Here is an 18,677-nt window from a genome sequence, read left to right as displayed (position 1 = left end):
TTTTAAAGAAAAGACAAAGTATAACTATTAAAGCCAGAGTATTGTCATACTTTAAAGATAAACCAGAACAGCTCCTGTTTGAGAGCATGTGATGTTCGGCGGGCTTTGTTTTTAGATTCTGATCCAGGAGACTAAGGTTTACTTCCCACTTGTTCCAGAGGTGTGTACTAATATCTCTGAACAAGTTGATTAGAAATTATACAAAGATCTAGCTTCTTAGGAGGCTGTTGTGGTCCAGTGGTAGAGCCCCTACCTTGAGCCAGGAAGACTGGCTTCAAATCCGGCCTGATCCATAGTTGTCTGATAACATCGCTGAACAGGTTGATTTTAAAAACACCTAGTTTCTTATGGTGACCAGTTAGTTTATATGGTTAGAGCATGGTGCTAATAACACAAAGGCCACAGGTTCAATTCCATATTGGTCAATGTTGCTCGCTTCCACACCAACCTTTAATTGTTAGGGTTTTTGTGGCAGAGTGGTAGTGTCCTTAGCTCTGAGCCAGGATTCTGGTGTTCAAGTCCCACCTGCTCTATATGTATGTAATAGCATCTCTGAATAGGCTGATCAAAAAATATCAAAGACCTTGTGTCTTTGCAAAAGGCTTATTTAACAGGATAACAGTTAGCACTCCTGAATTTGAATCCAGTAGTTTTGAGTTAAAGTCTTGTTGTTACATTGACCCTTAACAGACAGCATTTCCAATCATTTTCTAATTGGATGATTTGCTGATGGAAAAACAAACATGTTCTTCCCCAGTGAGTAGTTGGCTTCTGGACAGACAAAGAATCCAAAAAAAGGAAGGGGGATACTGGTGTTGGTACTGATGTATGGATTTACAATAAAATCCTTGTAACCGTCTGAAAATCTTATGTTGCATAATTCAACATATAGATGCCAGTGTGTTAGACATGGTAGGAGAGGATTAACCTTGATCTCTTCAAGTGGGAAGATGAAGAAAGCAGAATGTAATCCCTGTTCCCGACAGTTCCCAAAGCTCATGGTGGCTCTTTAAAGTAAAATGGCTTGAGTTACGATGCAGGATTACAATTATGATTGGCCACCAATGTTTTTGTAATTGGAATGAAATGAGCAGTATAAAACTACCTCAACTCACTTCTCTAGCCAAGAAGAAACAAAGTATGGCTTTGATTTATTCCTTATCAGGAAGGAGTAAACTTAGAAATAAAACATTTTCGGAACCAAGTGTGACTGAACTGGATACTGAAGTGGAATTGCAGGTTCTAATTTACAGACAACATTTACAAAAAGCATGAAAACAAGCCTACAGGACTTGGTCACTAACTGATAAATTTAAGGAGATGGGCAATTAATCCGCAAGAGTTTATAATGAAGTTTGAGGAGTTATAAAAGCCTACAGAAACTCAATCTAGGAAGTCCAGGGTCGGCGTTTAAACTATGAGACGGCACACAAATTTCGGACATGGAGAGACTTTTGCTTTTGTTAGCTGTTCAACTTCATAGTGATAACTCTTACTTTAATCGATGACTGCAGCTGTACAATACAGCTTGAGAGAGATATATTGTTTCCAGCTTCCTTCACGCAACACTTTTTAGGAATTGGGAGAATGGACGTCTCTGTAATTACTGACTCTCTTCATTAAAGGGGACCTAGTTACAGGCACTTGTACTAAATAGAATTGCTGAAAAATGTTTTGAGCGTTTTTAAAATAGATTACTGAATCAAGAAAAAATGCAAGATTGGGGTGCTAGCTGACAATAAATGAATACCAGAATTCATGGAGATTAATTAATATGTATTTCCTGTACAGTTTTTAAATTTTGCTGTCAAGATTTGTCCAAGAATCAACAGTCAGTTATTCAGAACATTGAACAGTACAGCACAAGAACAGGCCCTTTGGCCCACCATGTCTGTGTCAACCATGATGCTATTTTTGAACTTGCCATCTCCCCACACATGGTCCGTACCCTATATTCACTGCCTGTTCATGTGTGAGACTAAATGCCTGTTAAACTTTGCTGTAGTAGAAGCATATACAACCACCCCTAGCAGCACGTTTCAGATGCCCACTACCCACTGTGTTTAAAAAAAATACCTTGCCTCGCACATGTCTTATTCACATTTACCCCTCTCTACCTTAAACCTGTCCTACTCATATCTGGTATTTCCACCCTGGGAGAGAGATTGACAATCCACCCTATCCATGCCTGTCACAATTTTACACTTCTGTGGGTTGTTCAGCAGCCTTCACTGATCTAGCAAAAACAAATGAAGTTTGTCCAATCTCTCCTTATAGTTAATCCACTCCAATCCAAACAACATGCTGATAAATCTCTTCTGTACCCTCTCCAAAACCTCCAAAGCCTTCTGCTAATGTAGCAACCAGAGCATTGCACAATACTCCAAATGTGGCTTGATCAAAGTCTTATACAGTTGCAACATGACTTGCCAACTTTTCTACTCGATACCCCACCAATGAAGGCAAGCATGCTGTATGCCACCTTTACCACCTTCTTCAGAAGAAGGATCCCGACCCAAAACGTCAACTTTCCTGCTCCTCTGATGCTGACTGGCCTGCTGTGTTCCTCCAGCTCCACACAATGTGACCTCTAACTTCAGTGGTTCACCTTGCCAATTCACCATGGAAGTCAAGCAATTTAATCTTCTGGACCAGCCTATCATGAGGGACCTTGTCAAATGCTTTGGTAAAGAGCATGTAGACAACGCTGAATGCCTAACTGCCATCAGTCATCTTTCCCAGTCTTCAGAAAACTCAGTCAAGTCGGTGAGACATGACCTCCTCTGCATGAAGTCATGCTGACTATCCCTAATATGTCCATTCTTTTCCAGATACAAATAAATCCAGTCCCTAAGAATCTTCTCTGCTGATATCAGATTCACCAGCCTATCATTTCTTGGATTCTCCCTGTTGCCTTCCTTCAACAAAGGGTCCGCATTGGCTATTCTGCAGTCTCTGGGACCTTGCCTATTAAGGAGGATACAATGATCACTGACAAGGCGCTGCGCACTTAAATACTTTAACCTCTTTCAAGCCACCCAACACCACCACCACCACCTCAATATGAACATGCCGTAGAGTACCAACAAACCCTTTTCTAAACTTACCCTCAAGCATTTTTTTCTCCTCTATGAATACCGATGAGAAGTATTCATTAAGGACCTCACCCACTCCCTCTGACTTCAGGCATAAATTACTTCCCTTGTCCTTGCGTGGACCTACCCATTTTCTAGTTCGCCACTTGCTCCTAATATACATATAAAATGCTTTGGGATTCTCCTTAATTCTACTTGCCAACAACATTTCATGGCCCCTTCCCAACCACCTAATTATTTTTGCACGCTCTTTACTGTTTTCTTTATATGCCTCAAAGGTCTTGTTTGAGTTCTATTTCCTAAACCGTACATATGCTTCCTTTTCCTTTTTAACTAAACTTGCAACATCTATGTATATCCAAGGCTCCTGAATCTTGCCATCCTTATGGGTCATCCTCACAGGAGCTTGTTGGTCCTGAGCTCTGGTCAACTGTCTTTTAAAAGATTCACATGTCAGATGTAGATTTACCTTCAGACAGCAGCCCCCAATCCCATTTCTCCAGTTCCTGCCTAATACTGTTGTAATTATTCTTCCCCGAATTTGGTAGTTTTACCTGAGAAGCAGTCTTATCCGTTTCCATAAATGCCATAAAACCTACAGAATTATGACCCCTGTTCCTGCACCACTGAAATTTGGATCACCTGGCCAAGCTCATTCTCCAATTCAAGGTTGAGTACAACCTCTTCCCTGTTGGACTATCTGGATATTGTTTTAAGAACACCTCCTGAATGCAGCTGTTAAATTCTGCCCTATCTTGGGCACTAAGGTAGTCCCTGTGAATGATGGGGAGTTTAAAATCTCCCGGTATTACAACCCTGTTGTTTTTATATCTTCCCATGATCTGCTTACATATCTGTTCCTCTAATTCCTGCTGGCTCTTGGGGTGCCTGTAGTATAATTCCTTCATAATGATTGCACCTTTTTTATTCCTAAATTATACCCATATTCCTCACTGGATGAGCCTTCCAAGATCATCTCTCTCAATACAGCTGTGACATTTTCCTTAATCTGCAATGCAACTCCTCCACCCCTTTTAAATCCCTCTATCATATCTGAAACAATTAAACCCTGGGATGTTGAACTGCCAGCCCTGCCCTTCTCTCAACCAAGTTTCTGTCTTGGCTACCATATTTTAGTCCCATGTACCAATCCATGCTCTAAGCTCATCTGCCTTATCTGTTATACGCCTTACATTAAAATACACTTCAGACCACTAGTCCCTCCCTTCTGAGAAAGGGTCACCAGACCCGAAATGCTAACTCTGATTTTTTTCTTCACAGATGCTGCCAGACCTGCTGAAGTTTTCCAGCAACTTCTGTTTTTACCCTTCTGTATTAGTTAACCTGACCATTCCTACTTGATTTAGCCCCTCACCTCTAACGTTCACAAGCTGACGTACAGCTCTGGTTTCCATCCTATTGCCATTCTAGTTTAAACTCTCCCAAGTGACACTAACAGACCTCCCTCCAAGGATATTGGTGTCCCTCCAGTTTAGGTGCAACCCATCTTTCTTGTACAGATCCCACCTGCCCTGGATGAGATCCCAATGATCTAAATATATAAATCCCTCCTTCCTAAACTAGGTCTTTAGCCAATCATTTAACTTTCTTATATTCCTATTTCTGGCTTCCCTGGCACTTGGTGCAGGGAGTAATTCTGAGATTACAAGAGGTCCTGCTTTTCAACTTCCTAAGTTCCCTTTGCAGGACCCACATGCAATTCTGGCCTCCCTTTATTGGGAGGTCATTGTGAAACTTGAGGGAGGGTTCAGGAAAGATTTACAAACATGTTGCCAGGCTTGGAGGGCTTGATCTATAGGGAAAGGCTGAATAGGCTGGGGCTATTTTTCCTGGAGCAACAGAGGCTAAGGGGTGACCTGATAGAGGTTTATAAAATCATGATAGCATGCTCAGGATAAATAGACAAGGTCTTACCTCTGAGATGAAATGAGAAGGCAGAGATTTAAGTTGAGAGGATAAGGATATAAAAGGGACTTAAGGAGCGATACATGTATGGAATGAGCTGCCAGAAAAAGTGGTGGGCGCTAGTACAATTACAAGATTTTAAAGGCATCTGGATGGATATATAAATAGGAAGGGTTTAGAGGGATATGGGTCAAATGCTGTCAAATGGGACTAGTTTTATTCAGGATATCTGATCAACAAGGACGAGTGGACCAAAGGGGCTGTTTCCTTACTGTCCATCTCTATGACTACAGTCATGACACGGCTGCAATGAGCATTAAGAAATGGATACATGTACACTGTTTAGCAAAAAAGGTCATGGGTCAAAGGGTACACTATTTCAAATCCACTTAAAGGGTTTGAAATCTTTAGAAGTAAATAGTGCAACAACAATTGCAGGGATAAGACACCTTGATGATGTTGTTGAATGAGCAAAGACTGAAAGCAAAGACCAAGATGAGAGAAATTAGTTGGTTTGTGGCCTGGCAAATCAGGAAAAATATGGCTAACAGGCATGCAAAAGGGCAAATAGATGATTCCCGGGGCCTGTATTTTCATTTTAAATTTGGAATACTCCCCTGCCATGCCATCAAGTGAAACACACCTGGAATTTGGAGGTGCAGCAACACCATCTAGTGTTAGGAAGGCTAGTGAAGTCCCCATGTGTACAGTAAGACATAGGAATAGGAGTTTTATACAATGCATTAATGCACAATGCATTATTCTGCTAAAGTAGAACTGTGTATTCCAAGGCAAAGGTCACCAAACTGGGAGATATGAAAAGTTATTGGAGGGGCACACGGAGGGTGAATGGAGCTGAACTCGTGAGAATTGAAACAATGAATGCTAACTTGAATAGTCAGAGGAACATTATGAAGTAATTCTTCATTGCTGTCCATTCCCTATGTTTGGAAAATAGCATTTTTTTCTTTCCTTTAATTATAATAGAAAATATGGTTAAAGCAAGAAGTTTTTTGGGAGGTCTTTGGAAGTTTAAAGGATGCTGGATAAGCAGAGGAAAAGCATTAAGAGAATTCCAGAAAACAGTGACGTAGTTGACTGGAGAAGAAATAAAGTCGGTTAAAAAGTCTAAGTATGGGATGAGCAGAATTAAGTGCAAAGATACAGGATTACTAAGTTAGCAAATAGAAAAGTTACACAGCTGGGAAACTTGTATGCTCGCCATTCAGACTTTTCAGTCCGCAACCTGTTTGACTGTGGTACTATTGCTCTTAACCACTTCAGCATCTTCGGCCAATGAAAACATATCACACTCCATTTGTGATAGAAATAGCTGCAAAGTCAGTCTTTGATGTAAATATCTAAATTTAATTTGAATTTTAAAATTTCTAACTAAATTATCGAATCTATAAAAGCTGCATTAACTATAGATGTCAGAGACAGTAAGAACTGCAGATGCTGGAGTCAGAGTCAGTGTGTGGAGCTGGATGAACACAGCAGACCAGGCAGCATCAGAAGAGGAGGAAAGTTGATGTATCCAGTTGGGTCCCTTTTTCAGAAAATGGAGCTCCAGCTCCACACTCTGATAATTATAGATGTGCTGCCTCATCTCTAAAGAACAATTTTTAAATTTGTAACTTTTGCCAAAAATTGCAAAAAATACTTATAGGCAGAGCAAATATTGGAAATATGTCAAATTAACCCATAAAAATGGTGCATAGTTAGAATTTTACTTTGCGGAGCAGAATTTCTATTCCCTTGCCCACCACAAATCAAACCTCTCCCTCCTTCCTGAAGAGAATGACTCATGGTTAAGTTGTAGTTCCATTGATATCAGCTACCCAATTAATCATTCAATAAATGCAAATCCGGATACCAAATGCTGGTAGGCTGTTCACTGTAGAGATACCACCAGCATGCAAAATTATGCTCTCAGTTGACACACCCCGTTTTCCAAAGAGGATTATTAGAATCAGAATATTACCAATCAGAATAAAAAGACAAAAGAGAAGTACATCACAGGAACAGACCCTTCAGTCTGCCAAGCCTGTGCCGATCTTCATGCCCTAACTAATCTAAAAAACAAACTTTCTGCCCTTATTCAGCCTGTAGCCCTCTTCCCTCCCTATTCATGTAATCATCCAGATGCCTTCTGAATGTCATCAACATGCCTGCTTCCACCACCTCTTCTGGCAGTGCATTCCACGCTCCTACCACTCTTTGCTTGGAAAAACTTCCCTCACAAATCTCACTTAAATGTTCCCCCCCTCACCTTGAACCTGTGTTTGCTCATCACTGAAACTTCAATCCTGGGGAAAAAGCTTCTGACTATCCACCCTATCTATGCCCCTCATAATTTGGTAGACCTCTATCAGGTCTCCTCTCAGCTGTCTTTTTTCCAATGAAAACAACCCTAGTCTTTTCAACCTTTCCTCATAGGCAGTGCCCTTGAGACCTGGCCATATCCTAGTGAATATTCTCTGTACTCTCTCAAAAGCTGCCACATCCTTCTGGTAGTGTGACAACCAAAACAGCACACAGTACTCCAAATGCAGCCTAACAAGGGTTTCATTTTGCTGCAACATGGTTTGCCAACTCTTGTACTGCATGCCCCGGCTAATGAAGGCAAGCCTTCTTGATCGCCTTGGCCACCTATGTTGCCACTTTTAGGGAACTGTGGACCTGCATGTTCAGATCTAACTGAATGTTAATGTTCCTAAGTGTTCTGCCATTTGCAGTGTAATTCACACCTAAATGTGATCCTCCAAAATGCACCACCTCGTATTTGTCTGGATTAAAATACCATCTGCCATTTCTGTGCCTAAGTCGCCAATCTATCTATATCCTGTTGTATCCTTTCACAATCACTGGCACTATCAGCAACTCTACCAATCTTCATGTCATCTGCAAACTTGCTAATAGACCACCCACATTTTCCTCCAGATCATTTTTATATACTATAAACAACAGAGGACTTAAGACTGATCCCTGTGGAACACTACTAGTTATCAATCTCTATTCTGAAAAACAACCTTCCACCACTACCCTGATAATAAAATGTGAGGCTGGATGAACACAGCAGGCCAAGCAGCATCTCAGGAGCACTACCCTTTGTGTTCTATGACAAAGCCACTTTCATATCCATTTAGCCAGCCAACCCACCCTGAATCCCATGTGATTTTAGTTTTTGTACCAATCTGCCAAGTGGGACTTCTGCGACTATCAAATGCCTTACCAGGACCATATAAACCACATCCACAGCCCTTTCTTCATCAATTATCTTTGTCATGTCTTCAAAAAGTTCAGTCAGAAGTGGGAATCCTGAATCCATTTCCTTCTGCCTGACCAGCAATGGCCCACTGCTGTGTGAGCTTTAATTAGTTAATTAATCATAGACTAGAAATCATTATCACTGTGTACTATATCCAAAAAAAACGTCCACTGAGCCCTCAGAAGTTCTGATTTTTTTTTTTGTTAACATACAGTCATATTAGTCAATATTGAAACATCTAAGGAACAATGAATAGTCATAGAAACCTGCAAGACCTGTTAAAATTCGGTGACAGGGCTGAAAGAAAACCATGTAGGGGTGATGTTTCCCCTCGCAAAGGAGCTCAGAACAAAGTGTCAGTCTCAAGGAATGTAACAGGCCATTTTGGATTGAGGTATGGAGAAATTGCTTCATTTAAAGGGTGCTGAACCGGTGGAATTCTCTACATCAGAAGGATGTGGACGCCAAGTCACTGAATATACTAACAGTCAGCCATGATCCTGTTGAATGATGAAGTGGGTTTGCGCCAAGTGGCTTATACATGCTCATATTTATCATTTCTCTGCTCACTGGCTGATTGGATTGACTTTAGGAGATGGGAGAGGGGTGCTACTATTGGAGGTCAATGTAATAACAACTTGGGAATGTTATAGCAATCCTGGTTGAAGTAAAATGACATTGAATCAACAGTGGGAAGGAACTTTGAGAATGATCCCAAGTCTTGCCTCATTTCATGTTACATGGGACAGTTGGCACAGAATTCAATTATTCAAATCTGTGCTTGAAAAGTTATTTCAGTGCAGGACAGTGTTGCCTTTACTGGGATCTGGTGTTGTTGTTGGAGTTGAGTGTACTGCTAGTTAAAGGATTGGTTGAGTTATCAAATGGTTGACGTTCTTAAAGCAGCAGCCTTCATAATTTTAGATACAAATGAGCGATTGCATCACAATGCAAACAATCCGGAACGATCAATAAGCAAGCGTTGTGTCAAAGGATGAACGTGTGTTGGAGAGATAACACCTGGATCACCACAGCCATGTTCAATAAAAGGCCAATTGTTAGCGGTGCCAGCAATGGGGCGGTTGTGGTGCTGTGGTAGTATTCCTACTTCTGAGCAAGGCAGCATGGGTTCAAGCCCCATCTGCTCCAAAGGCATGCAATAGCATTTCTGAACAGGTTGATTAGAAAGTATCTAGGAATACTAGCAAATTGGAATCACAGTGACTAGTGGCTCAAGTGTACAATAAGTGTTGGGTTTGCTAATCTTGATAAACAGAATCTATCATTTCTAATTTTGGACTATGCTGAATGTTTGTGGGTATCTAGTTCTTTTATCCTCTAATGCACAAACAGGGATTCTCAAATTCTTGTTGAAGTGTTTTCTAGTCAACACTGCTCTGTGTTTCTGCCTGTAAGTTTTCATTGTGGAGTGTTAACAGCAAATTTACCTGTAATTATTTTTTATCATCATTGTTGTTGACAGGTCCTTAATCAAGATCTACAGTGCAGTCATTTAAAGATGGAAGTAATGGACTTAAAACGACAAATTCAACATATGAAGCAGTTATTCTCTCTCCAAAAACCAGAGAACAGAAGAACAGAAAAGTACAGCAGTTTTGAACTTGTGCTAGCATCTTGATTTCCAGAACAATATTCAGTCTGATATTTAGAACTTAATAATGAAGGCAAATAATGCATTCTGAAAAAACAATTGCAGGATAAAGTACAGCTCGATGGTCAGCACTGCTGCCTCACAGCACCAGGGACCCGGGTTCGATTCCATCCTCGATCAACTGTCCGTGTGGATTTGCACATTCTCTCTGGGTGCTCCGGCTTCCTCCCACAGTCCAGAGATGTGCAGGCTAGGTGGATTGGCCATGCTAAGTTGCCCCTAGTGTTCAGGGATGTGTAGATTGGATGGGTTATTGGAGGGATCGGCCTTGGTGGGATGCTCTGAGGGTCGGTGTGGACTTGTTGGGCCAAAGGGCCTGTTTCTACACTGTAGGGATTCTAAATTCTAAACTTTAAGGAACTAGGTTATTTTTAACTTTGCCAAGTTGCATTCAATTTGCTGGATGCAAAAACAATCATGCAAAAGGAGCACTGAAAGAAAAGTTCCCCTATATAATCATGAATATTCTTAGTTGCAGCTGTACTAATTTGATATATTGTAATTGTCCAGAATTTTCAACAACTTTCTAGCTGGTGTTTTGAAAAATTTAAGTTAATGTTTAGAGTCCAGTGACCCTTCTTCTGAAAAGGCTTTTTCTCTCCACTCCTAGTTCTGAGGAAGAGTTACTGAACTCTAAACATTAATCTTTTTTTTACTCCACGGACACTGCCAGACCCGAGTTTCCCTATCAATTTCCATTTTTGTTTATTTCAAATTTCCAGCATCTACAGTTCTGTGCTTTATTTTAAAAATTATTGCTGTAGATTTCTTTTGAAATCCCAGTTTTGTTGGTGATTGCTTATAATGACATTTTGGGCCTTGCTACTGGTGGATCAATCATCTGTTATTATTAAGTGATAATGGAACGAAAACTAACTTGCAAGCATTTCTCAGTCTAGCTACCAAATAACATATTGAACATCTCTGCTCTGAATTTTGCATCCACCTTGCGAGGTTTCTATTGAGTCGTGACCCAGATCAGTTCGTATCAAGTACCAAATCAATTTCCTCTCATGACCAACAAGTACCTTTCCATGTATCCTGTGTGTTATAGTCCAATTTACAGCACTCGACTGTCCAGATGGGAAAAAACTTGAATATTTCAGACAAGAATTCAACTTCAAATCATTGGGTGTTCTGTGATATTGGATGGCGATCCTACCAACTACCACCAAATCAAACAAAAACCTAGTGTTCTGGTCTACTGTATTTTAACATAATGCTGATAGAATATTTTAACAATGTGGTTAAGTACCATAACCTTCCCATGGAAACATGAAAAATAAGAACAAGAGCAGGCCATTCAACCCCTTGACCCTGTTACGCCATTCAATATGATCATGGCTGATCACCCAACTCAGTACACTGTTCTTGCTTTCTCCCCATACCTTTTGATCTCTTTAACTCGAAGAGCTGTATCAGACTCCCCTTGAAAACATTCTATGTTTTTTCTTAAGCTGCTTTCTGTGGCAGAGAATTCCATAAGCACACCACATTCTAGGTGATGGAGTTTCTCATCACAGTCATAAATGATCTTCCACATATCCTAAGACTGTGATCCTTGGTAACAAAGTGTGAAGCTGGATGAACACAGCAGGCCAAGCAGCATCTCAGGAGCACAAAAGCTGACGTTTCGGGCCTAGACCCTTCTAGGCCTGAAACGTCAGCTTTTGTGCTCCTGAACTGCTGCTTGGCCTGCTGTATTCATCCAACTTCACACTTTGTTATCTTGGATTCTCCAGCATCTGCAATTCCCATTATCTCTGATCACTGTGATCGTTGGTTCTGGATTCCCTGTTGTCAAGAGCATCCTTCCTGCAATTACCTGTAGTCCTGTTAGAATTGTGAAGGTTTCTATGAGATTTCCCCCCTCCCCATTCTTCTAAACTCTAGTGAATAGAGTTCTAACTGATCCAGTCTCACTTCATATATCAGTCAGAAAGTGACTTGATCCTCAGAACTTGCTGTCATTTAAAACTGCCGGACAAACGTTCCATGATCAAATAAGGAAGAGCGCTATTTTAATAGATATGAAAAAGCTGCGAGGAAACGTCAGGAACTGTCGATCACATCAGTGGTGTTCAATTTTTTTTGCAGGGGATTCTGAGACAGGATCTACATACATTTGGAAAGGCAAGGACTGAATTGGGATAATCAGCATGGTTTTGTGTGTGGGAAATCCTATCTCAAATTTGATTGAGTTTGTTTGAAGGTGTTACCAAGAAGATTGAAGGCAGAACAGTAGACATTGGCAACGTGGAGTTTAGCAAGGCCTTGAGCAAAGTCCTGCATAGTAGACTGGCTAGTAAGGTTAGATCAAATGGGATTCAGGGAGAGGTAGCCAATTGGATACAAAATTAGCTTAATGGTAGAAGGTAGAAGATGGTGGTAGAGGATTGCTATTCGGACTGGAGGCCAGTGACCACTGGCATGTTGCCAGGATCGGTGCTGGGTCCACTCTTGTTTGTCATTTTGATCAAAATTTGGATGAGAAAATAGGAGGTATGGTTAGTAAATTTGCAGATTATATCAAAATTGGTGGTATTGTGCACTTTGAAGGGGGCTATCTAAGAGTACAATAAGATTTTGATCAGATGGACTAATGGGCTGAGAACAGGCAGATAAAGTTTAATTCCGAAATGTATGAGGTGTTGCGTTTTGATAAGGCTAACCAGGGTAGGGCTTATACAGTTAATCATAGGGCCATGGGGTGTGTTGTTGAACAGGGAGTTGGGGGGGTGGGGGTACATGTTCATATTACCTTGTAATTGGTATCACAGGTAGACAGGGTGGTGAAGAAGGTATTTAATCTGTTTGCCTTCACTGATCAGAGCACAGTATGGGAGTTGGGACATCATGTTGAAACTGTACAAAATTTTGGTGAGGCCACTTTTAGAATATTTGCATGCGATTCTGATCACCCTGCCATAGGAAGGATATTGTTAAGCTAGAAAGGGTATAGGAAAAATTTAGAAGGATGTTGCTGGGATTGGAGGGTTTGAGTGAGTTGTACTGCGAAACTGGACAGAATGGGACTTCTTTCCCTGGAGCATAGGAGGCTGAAGGGTGACCTTATATAGGTTTGTATGATCATGAGAGGCATAGATAAGGTGAATAGCCAAGGTTATCTTCTAGAATTAGGGGAGTCCAGAAATAGAGGGCAGGGAGAGGAAAGATTTAGAAGGGATCTGAAGGGCAACACAGAGGGCGATGTGTGTATGGAATGAACTGCCAGAGGAAGTGATAGAAGCAGATACAGTTACAACATTTAAAAGACATATGGATAGGAAAGGGTTGGAAGGATATGAGCCAAATGCAGGCACATGGGACTAGTTCAGTTTCGGATTCCTGGTTGGCATGGACAAGTTGGACTAAGGGCCTGCTTCTGTACTGCATGACTCTATGATGCTAACAAGCATTAGTTAAATGAGGATGGGAAAATTCCACTTGGTGTTTTAAGGCAAAAAGAGAAATGTGTACATTTGTGTGACGATAATTTTACATGCTTTGTATAGTTGGTCTCGACACAATAATTATTTGTTTTGCTTTCTCTTTCCAGGCTTATAAACGCTTTACTTCCTGCATTCCGCCAACAGTATCAAATGTTGAAAGAAGCTGGACTTGCTTCGACAGCTGTTGAGGGTACATTTGTGCAAATGGAGCAATTAATTCATCAGGAAAAAGGGATTGCATGGGAAGACCAGATTATAGAATTACCAGAAATAATACCTGATGAGCAGCTAAACATTTCCTCCATCATGAATTACTCCCAGCTCACCTATTGCCAGGCTACACCGTGCAGTATGTAAACTTAAGCTATAATTAAGCAGTGAATTTCAATCAGCTGAAAAAGTGAACCATTGCATGAATACACATGATGCATGTCTAACCATTATTTTGTGACTTACTGATGTAAACAATTAGGTCGATATTTCACTTCTATAGGTGCAGAAAAATGTCTTTACGAATCCAGCTTTATTCCATACAAGTCAAAGATCAGAACAGTACACACAGATGCAGTTGGTTTTGCTATAAAATGATAGTTGCATTCCTGTGCCATGTTGCATTTATGAAAAATATTGTGCTATAGAAATAACAGGCCCTATGGGAAAAGTGGAGTTAGGGGCAGATACCAAAAAAAATCACTCAAAAGCCTAACACAAAGGATAGCACAATTTGAATGAATATTTAATTCATGCCCAATAATGAAGTAAATTTAACACGTTAACTTGAAAAATGTCAAGACGACTTAATGGAGGAGGAGGTTGTACGGTACTTCTACAGAGGGCATTTCACGACAAAACCTGCAAAATGATTACGTGATGCCAATGCAGAAACTTTCTGCGCTAACATTGTACATATTCATGACAAAGCCCATGAAATGATCATGTGATGCCACCGCATACTGCTCTGCACACTGATGGAATCATGTCATAGCCAACACAAGTTCACATTTCAGAAATAGCATTTCCCTTTTCGTCATTCATGTTACAGCCAATTCGCGTTGATGGAACACACCTTACAGCAGAACCGAATGTATTTGATTTTTCTTCAATCTAGTCCCAAACCTTTTTATATAATACCTCAGTTAATCTTGCAATTTTTGAATTTGGCCCCAACGCAATTCTTTTATAGAAACATAGGAATAAGGAGAAGATGATTTCATACTTCAAGCTTTCACCATTCAGTAAGATCATGGCTGATCTGGTTCTGGTCTTATTTCTATATTCCTGTCGACCTTCAGACTTTCACCACCCCCCACCAACACCCCGACCCAATATCAAAAATCAAACTTTGTCTCAAGTAAATTTAAAGACCCAGCTCCTGCAATCTTCTATTAAAGGGAACTCCAAACTCAAGTCATCCTTTTGAGAGAAATATTTCTCCTCCTTTCTCTGACCTCTAACCAAATTGGAAAGCGCTGTCTTAAAGAGTATGGTCGCTTCCTGGTATCTTCCCTGACGTGTTTTGGTGCCCGTAGTATGGTCTTCAGTTCATAACTCTGAGCTGAAGCTGCTTGAGCTGTAAGCACTCTGTGTTTCCCCTGTGTCACACTGGTATCCAGGATTTCACACATGCTGCGGCTGTACCACATGCCTATCCAGCCTTGCTTAATGCGCTTTTTTTTGTAATAAACTACTTAAGTAAGGTATTCGATGTTTTTTGTTTCCCTTTTTAAGTATTTTATTAAGCCTTCCACTAGTTCCTATTTTCAACCTTAAGCAGCACAGTAAAACTTGAAACGTTTTTTCAGAAGCTCACCAAACAACTAGTTTTTTTTCCCCTTTAATGGAGTAAGATCCAGTTCCAAACTGCTGACGTTGTATCTCTGGGTCTTCTTTTATTTGCTATTCTAACTATTACTGATTCCTTTGGGTCCTCCTTGTGTCTGTACTTCTATGTGACTCTGGTTGTCCTGGGTCCTCCTTTCACTGTCTCTTCTAACTGATGTTGAGTGTCTCTAGGTCTTCATTCCACTCTCTCAACGGATGCTGAATACTTTTGAATCCTCCTTCCATTTGTACTTCTAATTGATGCTGACTGCCATTGGATCATCCTTTCACTCACTGATCTAATGCTGCTGATTTCCTCCAGGTCATCTTTTTACTTGCTATCTTTCCTTTTGACAATTTACTTTCCTACACATCTTGGTGTCATGAGAAAATTTAACCCCCATATATTTAAGTCCTGAGGAAGAGTCACCGGACCCAAAACGTTAACTCTGATGTTTTTTTTCTTCACAGATGCTGTCAGACCTGCTGAGCTTTTCAAGCAACTTTGTTTTTGTTCCTGATTTACAGCATCTGCAGTTCTTTCGGTTTTTACTCCATATAATTGGTGTCCACCATCTTCAAATGTTGATATAGATTTTTAAAATTTGATTACCTAGCACTTGAACTTTATGGCACTCCACCAGTGTCAGCTTGCCAACCCAAAGCAGGCCCATTTATTCTTGATCTTTGCATCTTGTTGGCAAACCAGTCCTTTAAATACAATAATACATCATCTTCTACACCATGTGTTCATATCTTATACAGCAACCTTTGACGTAGCACTTTATCAAACACCTTTGCAAATCCAAGTGTACATAGCAGCAGGAATAGGCCATTCAGTCCCTTAAGCCTATTCTGCCACTTCTTGAGACCATGGCTGACCTATGGCCTAACTCTGTAAATCTGCTTTGGGCTTATATCCCTTAATAACTTGCTTAACCAAATTTTAAATCTGAATTAAATTTAACAGATGATCTAGCATCAGCTTCCATTTGTGGAAGACAGTTCCAAACTGCTACCATCCTTTATGTGTAGAAGTACTTTCTAACATCTCTCCTGAGTGGTCCAGCTCTAATTCTCAGACTATGCCTCTAGTTCTACCAGTTCCCCCTTACGGACTGTGGTTGTTACTTTGTCAAATGTCTCCAATAAATTAGTTGAACATGATTTTCCTTTCATAGAGCAATGTTGCCTGTGCCTGATCACATCATGACCATGATGTACTCTAGCTCCTTCTGCCCTAAAGGATCTTAGGCTGACTGGCCCATAGGTTCCTTCTTTCAGCTTCCTTCCTTTCTCGAATAAAGGGGGTACATCTGTTACTTTCCAATCCACTGGACCATTCCAGAATATAAGCAATTTCAGAAGATTATAACCATTGCATCGACTATCTGTACAGCCACTTTTTTTAAGACCATAGAATACAGGCTCTCTGGCCCTGGGGACTGTCAGGCTTTAGGTTCAATCGTTTTCCTAATACCTTTTCTTGATTTTGAAAACTTTATGCTCCTCTTCTCTTGCTTTTCCATTATCTTTGGAAAGCTTTCTTAGACTTCTATTAAGAAGACAAAAAAAAACTGCTGAAGGCTGCCTCAATTTCTTTGTTTTCCACTATCAGTTCCCCAGACTCACTCTAGAGGCCCAATCCTAGCTGTAGTTACTCTTTTCCTATTCAAATACTTGTAGAAATCTTACTTTGTGTTTTATATACTAGCTAACTTTCTCTCCTATCATGCTTTCTGCCTCTTTGTATTCATTATTTGCTGCTTCTGAAAGTCTGCTCGATCCTGATTTACCACTTTGGAAATTTGGATTGTTTTCGACTTCAACTTAATACTATTCATAACTTTCTTGTTTACGCACAGATGATGCATCCTCCTCAAAGAAGCTGTCTTTCTCACTGGGACAATGACGGTTTACAGTTAATAAATATCTAATTAAGAGGCTACCACTGCATTTCTGCCGTCCTAATTCTTAACCTAGCATGCCTACACTGCCTCACCCTGTACTCTCAAAACCACCTTTAATTACATTTGAACCCTCTTCACAGACTTGCACTTCTCCCTTTCCAAATGAATGTAAGGTTCTATCAGATTATGATCACTGTCCCCTCAAGGTTCCTTTATCATGAGGTGATTGATTAATTGTTTCTCGTTGCATATCACTAGGTCTAGGATAACCTACTCTTTGGTTGACTCTAGACCATACAGTGCTATGAAATTGGCCTGAAAAAAATTACATGGGGGCATTTTTCAGACTACCTTTACAAATCTGATTCCCCAGCCTACATATGGTTTCAAGTTACTCATAACTTACAATTAATTTCTTACAAGCCCTATTTATTTCCTCCTATATATTCTGTCCTATTGTGTAATGACTGTTAGATCACCTAAATATTCCCCTTGCAATGATCTCTTATTGTGCTAATTCATATCTCTGTCCAAACTGATCAATCTTGATATGGTCATTGCTTAGTACTGAATTAATGTTATCCTCAATCTATATTATGAATTAATATAACTTTATATTTTCAGTAGTAAGGATGAGTGTAAGTTGGTTTCTTCATTTTCTACATAGTGTAGTTGACAAATAAGGAAAGCAAAATTCCTTTAGGGCAGTATGTATGATTCTGTTGTCCTGTCAAGTCACTTTTTAAAAATTAGCTCTTTTCAAATTGAATGAATTTAAAAGCAGGAAAATTTCAATCCTCATTTTGTTTTTCATTTACTAAGCGCAATAGAAAATCATTGAAGCTGTGGAAAATGCAAATTGGAGGCATCACCTGTGAATTCTGACCAAAATGACTAAGTTCTTGACTCCTTTTTATGCCCCTATCAGACATTATGCATTTCCAAGTCCTGCTGGTTTATTTTGATGAAATACCAAAAAGATTTTTACATAACTGCCCTCCGCCATCCAATTGTATCTCAAGACATTTTTTTTCTGAGTCTAGACAACTTATGTTGGCAAGATATATGAGAATTGAGATTGTGATGGCTGAGCCCAGTGATGCCTTTGTTTTGTGTTAAAGCAGGACCCAGCTGACAGATACTATAACAGAATCTACATCTGTTTTTATTACTTGCCTTCTCTATCTCACAGCAGTATGGCTAATCAAATTTCTTGTATGCTGGTCTATTTGAAATCTACTAATTCAATACCGAGACTATCAAACCTCCTGGATTTATGTCACGTTGTGATGTGCTTTTTCCCACTAAGCAATTATTGTTAACTTTTTGGGCTGTTTGTCGTTTTCACTTAAGATATATTTAGGCTTCTGTGTTTCTAACTGTTCTTTTAGGTGAGCCTTGCTTTCACCAAGCTCCACGCTTAGTACACCCAAACCGCAAGCCTTTTCTTAGAATTCCTGTGCCGTTTAACACTATTACTTGCAATCTTCGTGCTTTTTGAGAAGTGGAAGTTTTTCAAATCAGACTTTA

General features: G+C 40.1%; 1 protein-coding gene across 6 annotated transcripts in view; it reads left to right on the top strand.

Annotated features, from left to right (window-relative positions):
• kif18a (kinesin family member 18A) overlaps positions 1-18,677 on the top strand; it is a 102,307-nt gene that overhangs the window by 58,929 nt on the left and 24,701 nt on the right. For all 6 annotated transcript variants that reach the window (XM_059652154.1, XM_059652156.1, XM_059652155.1 and 3 more), the window contains exons 12-13: positions 9,776-9,897; positions 13,524-13,765. In XM_059652154.1, coding sequence (XP_059508137.1) covers positions 9,776-9,897; positions 13,524-13,765 — 364 coding nt within the window. The remainder of the gene's footprint in view (positions 1-9,775; positions 9,898-13,523; positions 13,766-18,677) is intronic.

The sequence above is a fragment of the Stegostoma tigrinum genome, chromosome 17, assembly GCF_030684315.1.
Source record: "Stegostoma tigrinum isolate sSteTig4 chromosome 17, sSteTig4.hap1, whole genome shotgun sequence".
Lineage (NCBI taxonomy): Eukaryota > Metazoa > Chordata > Chondrichthyes > Orectolobiformes > Stegostomatidae > Stegostoma > Stegostoma tigrinum.
This window is presented reverse-complemented; position numbering and strand designations above follow the sequence as displayed.